General features: G+C 45.0%; 1 protein-coding gene across 7 annotated transcripts in view; it reads left to right on the forward strand.

Moving 5' to 3' along the window:
- EMSY (EMSY transcriptional repressor, BRCA2 interacting) overlaps positions 1–13,977 on the forward strand; it is a 56,860-nt gene that overhangs the window by 4,911 nt on the left and 37,972 nt on the right. For 5 of the 7 annotated variants that reach the window (XM_068139395.1, XM_068139419.1, XM_068139385.1 and 2 more), the window contains exons 3-6: positions 142–241; positions 2,177–2,251; positions 6,848–7,023; positions 8,165–8,317. In XM_068139395.1, the coding sequence (XP_067995496.1) occupies positions 142–241; positions 2,177–2,251; positions 6,848–7,023; positions 8,165–8,317 (504 nt within the window). The remainder of the gene's footprint in view (positions 1–141; positions 242–2,176; positions 2,252–6,847; positions 7,024–8,164; positions 8,318–13,977) is intronic. The other 2 variants (XM_068139412.1, XM_068139429.1) reach the window with 1 other exon arrangement.

A 13,977-nucleotide genomic window follows, 5' to 3' on the forward strand; every position in this document is an offset into this window, starting at 1 on the left:
AAATAATTGAAAGGCATGTTCCTCTTAATGATTTTGAAAATTAATAGAATGCTGTCAGTAAGACTGAAAATAACATTTTATTTCTTTGTGCTGCTTTGCTGTGAGCATTAAATGGGAACACTGTTTGCTCTAATCCTTCAGAACTGGAGGCATATGCAGGTGTCATCAGTGCCTTACGTGCACAGGGAGACCTTACGAAAGAGAAGAAGGATCTTCTTGGAGAACTCTCTAAAGTGCTTAGGTAACCTTGACCTTTGTGAAATAAGAAGTGATGACCTGTTTTCTTCTAAGGTATTGTGTGAATCCCTCCCACACAATCCCAGCATGATAGGGGGTGGAAGGGACCTCTGGAGATTGCCTAGTCCAACTTCCCTGCTAAAGCAGGGTCACCCTCAGCAGGTTGCACTGGATTGCATCCAGGCAAGGTTGGAATCTCTCCAGAGAAGGACATTCCACAGCCTCTCTGGGCAGCCTGCTCCAGTGTTCTGGCACCCTCAAACTAAAGTTTTCCCTCATGTTTAGGTGGAACTTCTGTGTTCCAGTTTGTGTCCATTACACCTTGTCTTGTCACTGGGCACCACTGAAAAGAGTCTGGCCCCATACTTTTGTCCCCCTCCTTTTAGATACTGATCATCATTAGGAAGATGCTCTCTCAGTCTGCTCTTCTCCAGGCTAAAGAGTCCCAGGTCTCTCAGCTCCTCCTCACAGGGGAGACACTCCAGTCCATCATCTTTGTAGCCAGCAAAACTCATCTCAGAGAGAGTAATCTTGTGAAGATATAATTTCTATTCTGCTGTAAGTCTTAATGAGGAAAAGAGGTGTACTTCTGTGCTGGGAGCTTAAGTGTTTTGGTGGTGTTTTGAGAGATCCTGAGTGTTAAAAGGATGACATCCAGCTCAGGAATATGAACAAGCTTGGAGTTTCTTCAAGGCAGGACCTTTTGTGCTGAGGTTACATCAAGAAAGAACTTTCAATGTTCTGTGTAAATTTTTTACCATATGCTTTAAATTTATTGCTCTCATTGGGAGCTTGGATTCTAGTTGCTTTGTAGGGCTGCCCAGTGAGAAGTAATGGCATGGATGAGGGGATTGAGTGGAGCCTCAGCAAGTTTGCTGATGATATGAAACTGCTGGGGTGGCAGACACCCTGTCAGATTAAGCTGCCATGCAAGCAGATCTGGCCAGGCTGGAGAGCTGGGTGAAGGCAAACCTCATGAGGTTCAATAAGGACAAGTGCAGAGTTCTGCATCTGGGGAGTAGTAATAGCAGGCACCCTGGTGTGCGCACAGAGTTTGTCCTGCTGGAAAACATCTCAATGGAGGAAAAACCTTGGAATCCTAGTGGAGAGCAGGTTGTCCATGGGACAGCAGTGTGCCCTTGTGGCAGAAGGCCAGTGGCATCCTGGAGTGCATCATGAAAAGTGTGTCCAGCAAGTCTAGGGAGGTTCTTCACCTGCTGTGCCCTGGTGAGATCACACCTGGAATACTGAGTCTGGTTTTAGGCTCCCCAATTCAAGAGAGACAGGGATCTGTTGGAGGGAGTCCAATGGGGAGCTTTGGAGACTAGGGACATCTCTCCTGTGGAGGAAAACTGAGAGACCTGGGACTGTTTAATCTGGAGAAGAGAAGGCTAAGAGGGGATCTGATCAATGTCTAGAAATATCTGAGGGGATGTCAAGATGAAGGAGATGGTCTCTTTTGGGTCATGCCCGGTGATAGGCCAATGACCAGCAGGTACAAGCTAGAACATAGGTGGTTCTGCCACAACACAAGGAGACACTTCTTTATGGTGAGGATGACAGAGCACTGGGGCAGACTGCCCTGAGAGCTTGTGGAGTCTCCTTCTCTGGAGACTTTCAAAAGCCTTCTGGATGCGTTCTTGTGTTACCTGCCCTAGGTGATCCTGCTTTGGCAGGGGGGTTGGACTCAATGACCACTGGAGGTCCCTTCCAGCCCCTGTGTTTCTGTGATTCTGTGATTCCATGATATTTGGAACCAATACCCTGCCTCATCTTTTTTCTTGCTTCAATAGCAATAGTTGAAGTGACAACCTCTTAAGTGCAAATGCCCCTTTTGTCTCTTTGAGTAGGTTATTCATAAGTTCAGTTTTAGCTAGAAATTGGAGATAAATGTTCCTGTCTCCCTCTGACTAAAATACATGGCTGGTTTCTCTAACAGTATTTCCACGGAGCGACACCGTGCCGAAGTTCGGAGAGCAGTGAATGATGAACGGCTAACGACCATCGCACACAAGTAAGTTAGGGGTCATTTTCTCCATGATTTTCAAAGGTACCCTTTAGGAAATCCATTATCCCTTCACTGAAGGATAGAAGTTGGAAGATGGATGGTGGTTTAAAAGAACAATAGTTACAGCAATTCCTTCGTCTATACACTGCTTTATCAGATTGACATCGTAAGACTGGAAGGAGATCTTTAGTTGCAGTTGGGATCTGAAGGCTTCTCCTTCACTGTACAACTGCAACAGTAGATTTTGATTTAATTTTATTTCATTTTATTTTTGTTTGATCTCAGGTTGCCCAAAGAAATTGTGGAGATTCCAACTCTGGAAGTGTTCAAGGTTAGGTTGGATCAGGCCTTAAGCAATGTTGTCTAGTGGAGGTGTCCTTGCCCATGGCAGGAGGGCTGAAACTAGTAGGTGATCTTTTAAGGTCCCTATCACAGTATCACCAAGGTTGGAAGAGACCTCAAAGGTCATCAAGTCCAACCCCTCACCACTGACTTCATGACTAGACCATGGCACCAAGTGCCACATCCAATCCCCTCTTGAACCCCTCCAGGGATGGTGACTCCACTACCTTCCTGGGCAGCACATTCCAATGGCGAATGACTCTCTCAGTGAAGAACTTTCTCCTCACCTCCAGCCTAAACTTCCCCTGGTGCAGCTTGAGACTGTGTCAATTCAGGGATTCTCTGGAGAGAGTCCAATGGAGAGCTGCAAGCGTGACTGGGGAACTTGAACATCTCTTCTATGAAGAAAGACTGTGAGACCTGGGGCTACTTGTTTTGAGAGGAGAAGGCTGAGAGATCTTATTAATGTCTATAAATATCTGAGGAGTGGATGCCAAGGCTCTTTTGGGTGGTGCCCAGTGATAGGACAAGGAACAATGGGTACAAGCTAGAACACCTCAACATAAGGAGAAACTTCTTTGGTGTGAGGGTGCTGGAGCCCTGGAGCAGGCTGCCCGGAGAAGTTGTAGAATCTCCTCTGGAGACTTTTAAAACTTGCCTGGATGCGTTCCTGTGTGGTCTGCCCTAGGTGATCCTGCTTTGGCGGGGAGGTTGGACTTGATCTCTGAAGGTTCCTTCCAACCCCTGACATTCTGTGATTTTATGATTCAAGAGCTTTCTGTAAGATAGACCAGAAGAAACCACAAAAAATGGAGTGAAACATTTTCCTTATGAGGAAAGACTGAGGGAGGTGGGGCTCTTCAGCTTGGAGAGGAAGAGGCTGAGGGGTGACCTCATTAATGTTTATAAAGATGTGCAGGGTGAGTGCCAAGAGGATGGAGCCAGGCTCTGTTCAGTGATGCCCAATGACAGGACAAGGGGCAATGGTGGAAGCTGAGGCATAGGAAATTCCATGGAAACAGGAGGAAAAGTTTTTTCACAGTAAGGGTGACAGAACACTGGAACAGGCTGCCCAGGGGGGCAGTAGAATCTCCCTCTCTGGAGATACTCCAAACCTACCTGGATGAGTTCGTGTGTGATCTGGTCTAGGTGATCCTGCTCTGGCAGGGGGGTTGGACTGGATAATCTTTTGAGATTCCTTCCAGTCCCTAACATTCTGTGATTCTGTGAATACGTATGAGGAGCGCTGAAGTGTATCAGGATGTAACAGCAGAGCAGATCTGCATTTTCCCAGCTAATTTGTGGTGGATTCTGCTGCAACTTGCCTGCCATAATTCACTTGAGGAGTTGTTTTTCAGCATATATTAATACCTAAAATGAGTTGACTTGCTTAAGAACATAGCAGCATGGAAAAAAAAATCACTTGCAATCTTGGTTTTGCTGATTTGACAAATGGCTGTTGTGAAACAATCAAAGCCTTCTAGATAAGACCATCATTTTTGGGAAACCTTCTTTGTACATACTAGGAGTGGGAGAAAATTAAAGCAGCAGGCTGGTTTCTGTTGAGGGAGATGCTCGGGGTTTATTTCTTGAGCATTCGGTTACTTTGAGACTAGTAAGTCTGAAAAAATTCTGAATATTCAGGTAAAACTAGATTTGTGTGAGGAGGTGAGGGGGCTCCCTATAATATAACCAATTTCAGTAATCTTTTATGAAATCTATTGGATGAGTAGGTATTTCTGAAATCCAGAAGGAGAGAGAGCCCAACAGAGGGCAGCAAAGATGCTGAAGGGCTTGGAGAGTCTCTGTGGGGAGGAAAGGCTGAGAGACCTGGGGCTGTTAAGCCTGGAGAAGAGCAGCCTGAAGGGATTTTCTCTGTACTCAGCAGGGTTGGGTGTAAAGAAGATGGGTCCAGTCTCTTTTCAGTGTTGCCCAGTGACAGGACAAGGGGCAATGGGCACAAATTGAAACACAGGAAATGCCACCTGAACATGAGGAGAAATTTCTCAGAGAGTGACGGAGACCAGGCTGTCCAGAGAGGTTGTGGAGTCTCCTCCTCCGGAGAGATTCCAATCTCATCTGGATGTGATTCAGCACAACCTGCTGTGAGTGACCCTGTTTTAGCAGAGGGTTGGACTAGATGATCTTCAGAGGTTGCTTCCAACCTCCACTGTTCTGCAAGTCTATGGTTCTACCTGAACAGTAGGTAATCTAATCTTGGGGGGGTTGAGTGTGACATCCACACACTTTTGTTCCTTGAAGGGCTCTATAAAACAAAACAGTGTAAGAAGCAGGGACTCTTACATTCTCTGTAGGAGGGTTTCTACATCAGGTAGGAAGAAGGCTAAGGGCTTTCATGAAATGAAGACAGAGGTTATTGCTCGAATAGGGCTTTAGAATCATAGAACAGCTTGAATTTGAAGGGACCTTAAAGATCATCCAGTTCCAACTCCCTGCCATGAGCAGGGACACCTCCTGCTAAACCAGGTTGCTCAGCCTAATCTTAAACACTTCCAGGGATGAGATGTCTACAACTTCACCAAGCAACCTGTTCTAGTGTCTCACCACCTTCATAGTAAACAACTTCCTGACATGCAATCTGAATCTACCCTTGTGTAGTTTAAAACCATTGCCTCTTCCTACCACAGGCTCTTTTAAAGTCTCTCTCCAACTTTCCTGTAGGCACCCTTCAAGTACTGGAAGGCCACTATAAAAGTGTCCTCAGAGCCTTCTCCAGGCTGAACAGCTCCAGGTCTCTCAGCCTGTCTTTGTAGGTGAGGTGCTCCAGCCCTCTGATCATACTTGTGGTCCACTAATGGTTCCATGCCCCTGCATTGGGGGCTGCAGAGCTAGACATGGTACTCATTTGTACCAACCAGGTACCTGCTGTGATGCTTTTCTGGGGAAGGGGGCAGGAACACCTCTACTGCAAGAACAGGCTAGGGGAGTTGGAGTTGTTAAACCTAGAGAAAAGAAGGCTCTGGAGGAGACCTAATGTCCTTTCAGTGCCTGAAGGGGGCTACAACACAGCTGCAAAAGGGCCTGTTTCCAAAGGCCTACAATGATAGGATCAGGCATAATGATTTGAAATCAGAGAAGTGGAGATTTAGGTTGGACATTAGGAAGAAGTTTTTTACTGTGAGGGTGATGGAACACTGGAACAGGCTACCCAGGGAGGTGGTGGAGGCCCCATCCTTGTTGGTATTCAAGGTGAGGCTGGGCAAGGCCCTGGGCAGCCTGGCCTAAAGGAGGGCTTCCCTGCTTGCTGCAGAGGGACTGGACTAGATGACCTGTGGATGTCCCTTCCAACCCTTGCCATTCTATGAAATAAAGGTTGGTGTTCCATGATATAAAAATAAATAGTGGTACAGCTCTGTCTCAGCAGTGTCTGGAGAGCTTGTGGTTCAGAGCTGCTGAAACTGCCTGTTAGCCTTTAGCCGCTTAAGAAAAGGGCACTTCAATAGAATCACAGAATCAACCAGGTTGGAAAAGACCTCAGAGATCATCAAGTCCAACCTATTACCTAATACCTCCTGACAACTAAACCATGGCTCCAAGTGCCACATCCAATCCTTTTTTGAACACCTCCAGGGACAGTGACTCCACCACCTCCCTGGGCAGCACATCCCAATGGCCAGTTACTCCAGGGAGGTGGTTGAGGCTCTGTCCTTGAAGGTGTTTAAGCCCAGGCTGGATGAGGCTCTGGCCAGCCTAATTTAGTGTGGGGTGTCCCTGCCCATGGCCAGGGGGTTGGAACTAGATGATCCTTGTGGTCCTTTCCAACCTTGACTGATACTATGATACTCTTTCTGGGAATAACTTTCTCCTCACCCTCAGCCTAAACCTCCCCCAGCACAGCTTGAGACTGTGTCCTCTTGTTCTGCCACTGGTTGCCTGGCAGCAGAGACCAACCTCCACCTGTCTACAACCTCCTTTCAGGTAGTTGTAGAGAGCAATAAGGTCTCCCCTGAGCCTCTTCTCCAGGCTAAATAATCCCAGCTCCCTCAACCTTTCCTCACAGGGCTTGTGCTCAAGACCTCTCACCAGCCTTGTTGCCCTTCTCTGTACACGTTCAAGTGTCTCAATGACCTTCTTAAATTGAGGAGCCCAGAACTGGGCACAGGACTCAAGGTGTGACCTAACCAGTGCTGAGTATAGGGGCAGAATGACTTCCCTGCTCCTGCTGGCTACACTATTATAAGAATGCTGAGTATTTTGTAAACTCATCAGAGTACTCATAGAAAGTTCTTTTCTCTTTAGCATGTCTGGACCAAACAGCTCTTCGGAATGGTCTATAGAAGGTCGTCGCCTGGTGCCGCTGATGCCCCGGCTCGTTCCGCAGACGGCTTTTACCGTCACCGCCAATGCTGTTGCCAATGCAGCTGTTCAGCACAATGCCTCCCTTCCAGTTCCTGCAGAAACTGGGAACAAAGAAGGTGAGAGAGAAAGCTGGGGTTCTGCCTGCAGTCTGTGGGAATCGACAAATCATGGCAAGAGTATAAATTGGTACCTTGGATTTGCTGTGTTAGATATTTAACCACCCAAATCCTTCTCGCTGAACAGCATTCATAGAAATGCAAATAAAATGCTGGGTGGGTTGGTTGGTTTGTTTTAAAGATGCTTTTGTGTCACCTGCAACATAAATCTCTCAACTTTTGTGTTGGTGAGCACACAGGCAGCTGAAATAAAGACAAATTGCCAGGCACTGGGGAAATTTGCTGGTTACCTTCTGAAACTATAAAGCCATGTAAATGTGGGACACTGGCTTAAGATCTTGTAAAAGTCTTCATGTGATGAAAGATTTTTCAGAGCATTTACAGAATTTAAGTAGTTTTTGATGACAGTCAAGAGGATTTTGTTGGTTTTCTTTTTGTTGTTTATTTTGCTTCAGATTGAAGATGCAGATTTAAGTGTTAAAAGAGTTCTTCCCTGCTTTCCCTATGTCTTTTAAAGCATCCTAGTACATGTTCCACCTAGCTCAGCTGAGTAGACTCAAATTATGCTTCATGGAACTGAAGAATGTGTTAACACTTCTTGAAACAGGCTGCTTTAGTTTGGTTTTGTGAGAAATACTGGATCATTGTACTGCTACTTATGAGCAGCAGTTTCAAAACGCTGAATAGCAAGTCCCTTGTTCATTACTGAAGGAATACTTTGGTTTCTTCAACTGAGGTACCATTGAGGAAAGGCAACTAGCTATTTTCTGTCAGTTACCAATCTAGATGGGATCATTTACAGAAAAGCAAAAAAAAAAAATCAAAATACTGAAGGAATGCTGAAATGAAAAATAGCAAATTCTTAAGTAAAGCATCAGTTTAATACAAATAAAGTCTAGAAAAAGCAGCACAAATTTCTGGGGATGGGGGGAGGGGAGGTTAGGTTTCTATGTTTTCTTTGAAGGTCATTAATTCTATGCTTAGGTCATATTGGGGAGTGTTAGAGAGTAATAGGACTGAGAGGCAAAGATGTGGATAATGGCCAAATAAGCCTTTGGCTTCCATGTCAATTGTTAAATAGCAATAGAATAATAGGATTCTGCACTTCGGTTATATGGAAGGTGTCTTTTCTCCTCTTCAGTGGTGGTTTGCTATTCCTACACAAGTACCACTTCAACCCCAACATCTACCCCTGTTCCAAGTGGCAGTGTAGCAACAGTGAAGTCCCCCAGACCTGCCAGTCCAGCCTCCAATGTAGTCGTCTTGCCAAGTGGAAGTACTGTTTACGTCAAAAGTAAGTGACACTGGCGACTGATTAACCAAAGGGAAAGAAAGGGACAGTCCTGTGGCTGAAGTGTGGACTGATGTAAACACTCTGACACTGGGAAAGCCATTTAGTAGCTTTATGCCTTTGTTTAGTCTAAAGAATGAATTTATTGCTTTCCCTTTCTTCAGAGTACTTGTGTTCAGGATAAACCCCCAAACTTCAAAATGCCTGAAGAGAGCAGTAATGGCGAGGGCAACAAGAGTGAAAAGTGGTTTGCAGATAAAATGTAAGAATTGCTGTGTATCAGTGGATTTCTGATCCAGCTTTGCTCAGAATTTGGCTTTGAGGTGGCTCTGCTGATTGCTTCTGCAGAGAACTTTCCTCTTCCTTCTGCTTAAATAATGCATAGTAGTCATTTGAGTTAAAATGGGTCCCTCCTTTTCACTGTCATATTTGACCTAGATGTTTTTAGAGCACAGTAGTTTGACAAGCATTTGTATGCCTACTTCAGAGTATCAGAGTATAACTTAGGTTGGAGAGGACCTCGAGGATCATCGAGTCCAACCTATCAACACAGACCCCATGACTAGACCATGGCACCAAGTGCCACATCCAATCTCCTCTTGAACGCCTCCAGGGATGGTGACTCCACCACCTCCCTGGGCAGCCCATTCCAATGACGAATGACTCGCTCGGTGAAGAACTTCCTCCTCACCTTGAGTCTAAACCTCCCCTGGCACAGCTTGAGACTGTGTCCCCTTGTTCTGGTGCTGGTTGCCTGGGAGAAGAGACCAACCCCTTCCTGGCTACAACCACCTTTCAGGTAGTTGTAGAGGGCAATGAGGTCACCCCTGAGCCTCCTCTTCTCCAGGCTAAACAATCCCAGCTCCCTCAGCCTCTCCTCATAGGGCTGTGCTCAAGGCCTCTCCCCAGCCTTGTTGCCCTTCTCTGGACACGTTCAAGTGTCTCAATGTCCTTCTTAAACTGAGGGGCCCAGAACTGCACACAGTACTCAAGGTGTGGCCTAACCAGTGCAGAGTCCAGGGGCACAATGACTTCCCTGTTCCTGCTGGCCACACTATTCCTGATGCAGGCCAGGATGCCATTGGCCACCTGGGCACACTGCTGGCTCATATTCAGGCAGCTGTCGACCAATACCCCCAGGTCCCTCTCTGTGTGGGAGCTCTCCAGCCACTCTGACCCCAGCCTGTAGCTCTGCATGGGGTTGTTGTGGCCAAAGTGCAGCACCTGGCACTTGGACTTGTTGAATGACATCCCGTTGGACTCTGCCTATCTGTCCAGTCGGTCGAGGTCCCTCTGCAGAGCCCTTCCACCCTCTAACTGACTCACATCTGCCCCTAACTTGGTGTCATCTGCAAACTTGCTGATGACTGACTCAATCCCCTCATCCAGATCATCAATGAAGATGTTAAAGAGGATGGGGCCCAGCACTGATCCCTGGGGGTCAAATTAAACTGATAAGAACAGATACTACACTTGGTCTTAGCATTTTGAGCATTTTGGGCATTTTGAGATTTATTTGGAACCAAATCTTACCGAGACTTGCATTCCCGTGCAGCTGTGAAAACTCCAGACAAAAATCTCACCAGATACCCATCTTCCTGTAGTTAAATTTGGAAGTCCAGGGTATAACATCTAGAAACAATGATTTTTATAGCCTTCTTTCTCTGAGTAATAAATCAGCTAATGCCAAAAGGAACTATGTCCTTATCCATATCCCCAGCTCATCTAAGATAGCTTTATAATAAAAAAATGTTTCTTTCTGTCTTTATTTGCTGTTTATCAGCATGCAGGTAACAAATAAGGAATGGTGAAGTTGCTAAGTACCGCTAAGTACTGCGGCTGCTTCACACACTTTATAAATGGATTCTTTATTCTCTCTGGGCAGTGTTTATATAAACTTTTTAACTACTCAGAAATGTCACATTGTGCATTAATATGCACAGTGCAAACCTGCAAAGCACCATTTTTAATGGCTGTTCCAACTCACAGAGCCTATTACACCTAAGAATTTTCTTTCTTCTGATTTAATACACTAATCACTCAGCTTTAGTTTAAAGGTTTAGGGGAAAATGTTCTTAACCTCTTAAAAATTTAATTTAGACCCCTGTTGAGTGATTACATGGTAATGAGAATAAAAGTAGTCTAGACACATGATGAAGGGATGAAAGATTCTCATTTTTATTCTGTCCAGCCCTAGATTTTACTTTTTCTTCCTCTTTTCATATGCTGCCTTCTTCCCCCCTCCCACCCCCCCATCATGAGGAACTATGTGTCTTTCAGAATGTGATCTATCGGCCACATTAATTTTAACAAACCTGTTAAAGAGCAAACTCAGGAAGGGCCTGAGTTACAGGTGTGACTTTGCCACTTCTCTGTTATGTGACCTCATCCAAGCCACAGTCTGATTGAGCCATTAACATCTCCAAGCCTCTGCTTCCTTGCTTACCAAGTGTGACTTACAGTAGAGCTGTATTTCTGTTTAGCTAAATGCTTGTGGAAAACCTTGTACAAGTGCAGTTTCCTACATGGTATTGTAAGGGGTCCTACAAGAAAGCTTCTGAGGGGCTTTTGAGGGTGTCAGGTAGTGATAGGACTAGGGGGAATGGAGCAAAACTAGAAGTGGGGAGATTGAAATTGGATGTTAGGAAGAAGTTCTTCACCATGAGGGTAGTGAGACACTGGAACAGGTTGCCCAGGGAGGTGGTAGAAGTCCCATCCCTGGAGGTTTTTAAGTCCATGCTGGATGTGTCTCTGAGCGGCCTGATCTAGTGTGAGGTGTGCCTGCCCATGGCAGCGGGGTTGGAACTAGGTGATACTTGAGATCCCTTCCAACCCTAACAATTCTATGAATCTACGAATTATGTTTTTGCAGAACCCCAGCAGTAACTAACATAAAATAATGTTCTGCTACTTTAATCTCAATTTCATGCTTCTGTATTGTAGTAGTTTGGAGGTTATTTATGGATCAAGGCCACAAATAAATAGTTTTCTCTTATTTCTTGGTAATCCACCAAAAAAACCCTGTGTCCTAACTTCCTGGCTGCATGTGGGTTTTTGATTAAGATGGATTCTGAATTTCCTGCACATTTTCAGTGTGACTAGTGACCTCACAGTTAAAAGTTTGCATAGTGCACTCACAGTAATGGTGTAAAGTCCTTTACTCACAGATACTTAGAATGGTTTAAAGATCATCTAGTTCAAACCACCCCTACCATGGGTAGGGATACCTTCCACTACACCAGGTTGATCAAGGCCTTGTCCAACCTGGCCATGAACACCTCCAGGGAGGAGGTATTCGCAGCCTCCCTTGGCAAACTGTTCCAGTGTCTCACCATCCCCTCTGTCAACAATTTCTTCCTAATCTCCAGTCTGAATCTCCCTCCTTCCAGCTTCAATCCATTCCCTCTTGCCCTATCACTACAAGCCCTTGTAAAAAGTTCCTCCCCAGTTTTCTTGTAATCCCCCTTCAGGTACTGGAAAGCTGCTCTAAGGTTTCCTTGGGGCCTTCTTTTTCCCAGCCTGAAGAGCCCCAATTCTCCCAGCCTCTTCCCTTAGGGGAGGTGTAAACATCAAGCATTTGGTATGAAGCACAAGTGCACGACCCCTAGGTTATTTCCCAAACAAACCCCAAATTCATCAGTGAAAGAGCTTTTATAAATAGAAATGTTATTGCCATACCTTGTGCTACTGTTGACATAACCACTGAGGGCGTTGATGACACCACAGCAGTCACAGCAATAGTATTGGCAGTACAGGAAGGAGTGGAACAGCTGCTACTGCTGCTGCTGCTGGTAGTGACCAAAGAGGACTGGGAAGCTGTTATAACCACTGGCTGCTTCTGAGTAGTTGAGGCAATGACAGATGTTGGGACAAGTTTCGTAACTGCTGCATAGTTGTGGGACTTCGAAAGGATGTTGGGTACAAAAGTTGAGCTTACAGAGTACAGAATTAACCAGGTTGGAAAAGACCTTTCATATCATCGAGTCCAACCTATCACCCAACACCATCTCATCAACTAAACCATGGCACTAAGTGCCTCATCCAGGCTCTTTTTCAACACTTCCAGGCTTGGTGACTCCACCACCTCCCTGGGCAGCCCATTCCAATGGCAAATCACTCTTTCTGTGAAGAATTTCTATTACCACCATCTGTGGTGTCTTGTAACCAAATCTCAGCTTTATCACCACTAGGCTTGCTCAGGGCCATAATGCAAACTGTTGATCAGAGCTTTGAAATCCAGACTCACAGATCCGCACTTCATCTGTGCTGCTACAGCCAGCTATAACTATTGTTGGGCGTTCAAAGCCAACTTAAAATACAGCCTTTGCTTCTCTTTTCTACTTCAATTTTCAGTCCTTTGTGTGGACACAGCTGTCAGCCTTCTGAAGACTACGTGCAAATTAGCTGGTACTTGTACTAAGAGAGGAAACCCATCTTTCAGAAATCCCTTGCTGTGCTACTGGGCACTTTCTCCTCCATGTTGATTCCTGCATCTTCACTTTCCAAATGCCAGAATTTTGAGTTATTTTAATGAGAGATTGACTGTAATTAGATCTTGACCTTAATTAGAGATTGAATGCTAACCAAGTTTGCTTGAGTTATCAGCAAGACTGCTTTTTACCATGACAGCATTTTTTGTCTGTATGCCCCAGGCATACAGAACATCCTCTTCAGTCCTGTTTTATATAAGGGGATTGTGTATTTTCTGCTTATCTATGGTTTTGAACTGTTTAACACAGGCTTCTTTGGCCAACAGAGATACTACCCCATAGCAGTAAGAGATTTTCAAAAGTAATTCAACTATCTTTTAATTAAATCTTTTATGATGACAGTCTTTTTAGCAAGACCTGTTCCAGCAGGACAAGGTGTGGTGGTTTTAAAGTGTAAATGGAGATATTTAGACTAGATAAAAGGAAGAAATATCTTACAGTGAAGGTGTTACCCAGACAGGTGGTAGATGCCCCATCCCTGGAAACATTCAAGGCCAGGTTAGGGCTTTGAGCAACCTGATCTAGTTGAAGATGTCCCTGCTGGCTGCAGAGGGGTTGAGCTAGGTAACCTTGGAATTTCTCTTTACCCTAAATCATTCTATGATTCAGTTTATGAATTCTTTGCCTACTTAAGAGCATTTTATATGGATTGAAGAACCATCAGTTGAGAACTGGTGACACTGCAGAAAGAGTTATCCATAACTCAGCTGATTATTCAGCAGACTTATTTTTCTACACTTGCAGTAGATGATTGTGAGAAAGAATGAACTCCTTTGAGGCTGGAATTCGGTTGTCATGATTCTGTGTGTATCAGATGCTGTTTTATATCGTTGCCCAAAACACACCAAACAAGGCAGAAGATGATAAAGTGCAATTGGACCTTCATAGTTAATTTGTCATGGGGAAAAAAAAGAGATCTCAAGATGCTGTGTTGAGGTGAAAGGAAGAAGGTTGCTGTGATGATATAAGCACGGCATGAAAGTAGGTAGAGAGGTTGAAATAGGAGAAGACTACAGGAGGATAAACTTCAGTTTATGCTTTGTAAACTTTGTAACTTAAACTCTGTAAACAAACCCAGTAACGGCATCAAGCAGCAGTGTGAAGTTTTCATCTGAGATGCATGTCCCTGGTATGCAGAGTCTCATGAGTCAAACTTCTGGAGACAGAATGAAA

This window comes from Melanerpes formicivorus, unplaced genomic scaffold (genome assembly GCF_026170545.1).
Source record: "Melanerpes formicivorus ecotype bairdi unplaced genomic scaffold, bMelFor1.0.p_v2 SCAF_1, whole genome shotgun sequence".
NCBI lineage: Eukaryota > Metazoa > Chordata > Aves > Piciformes > Picidae > Melanerpes > Melanerpes formicivorus.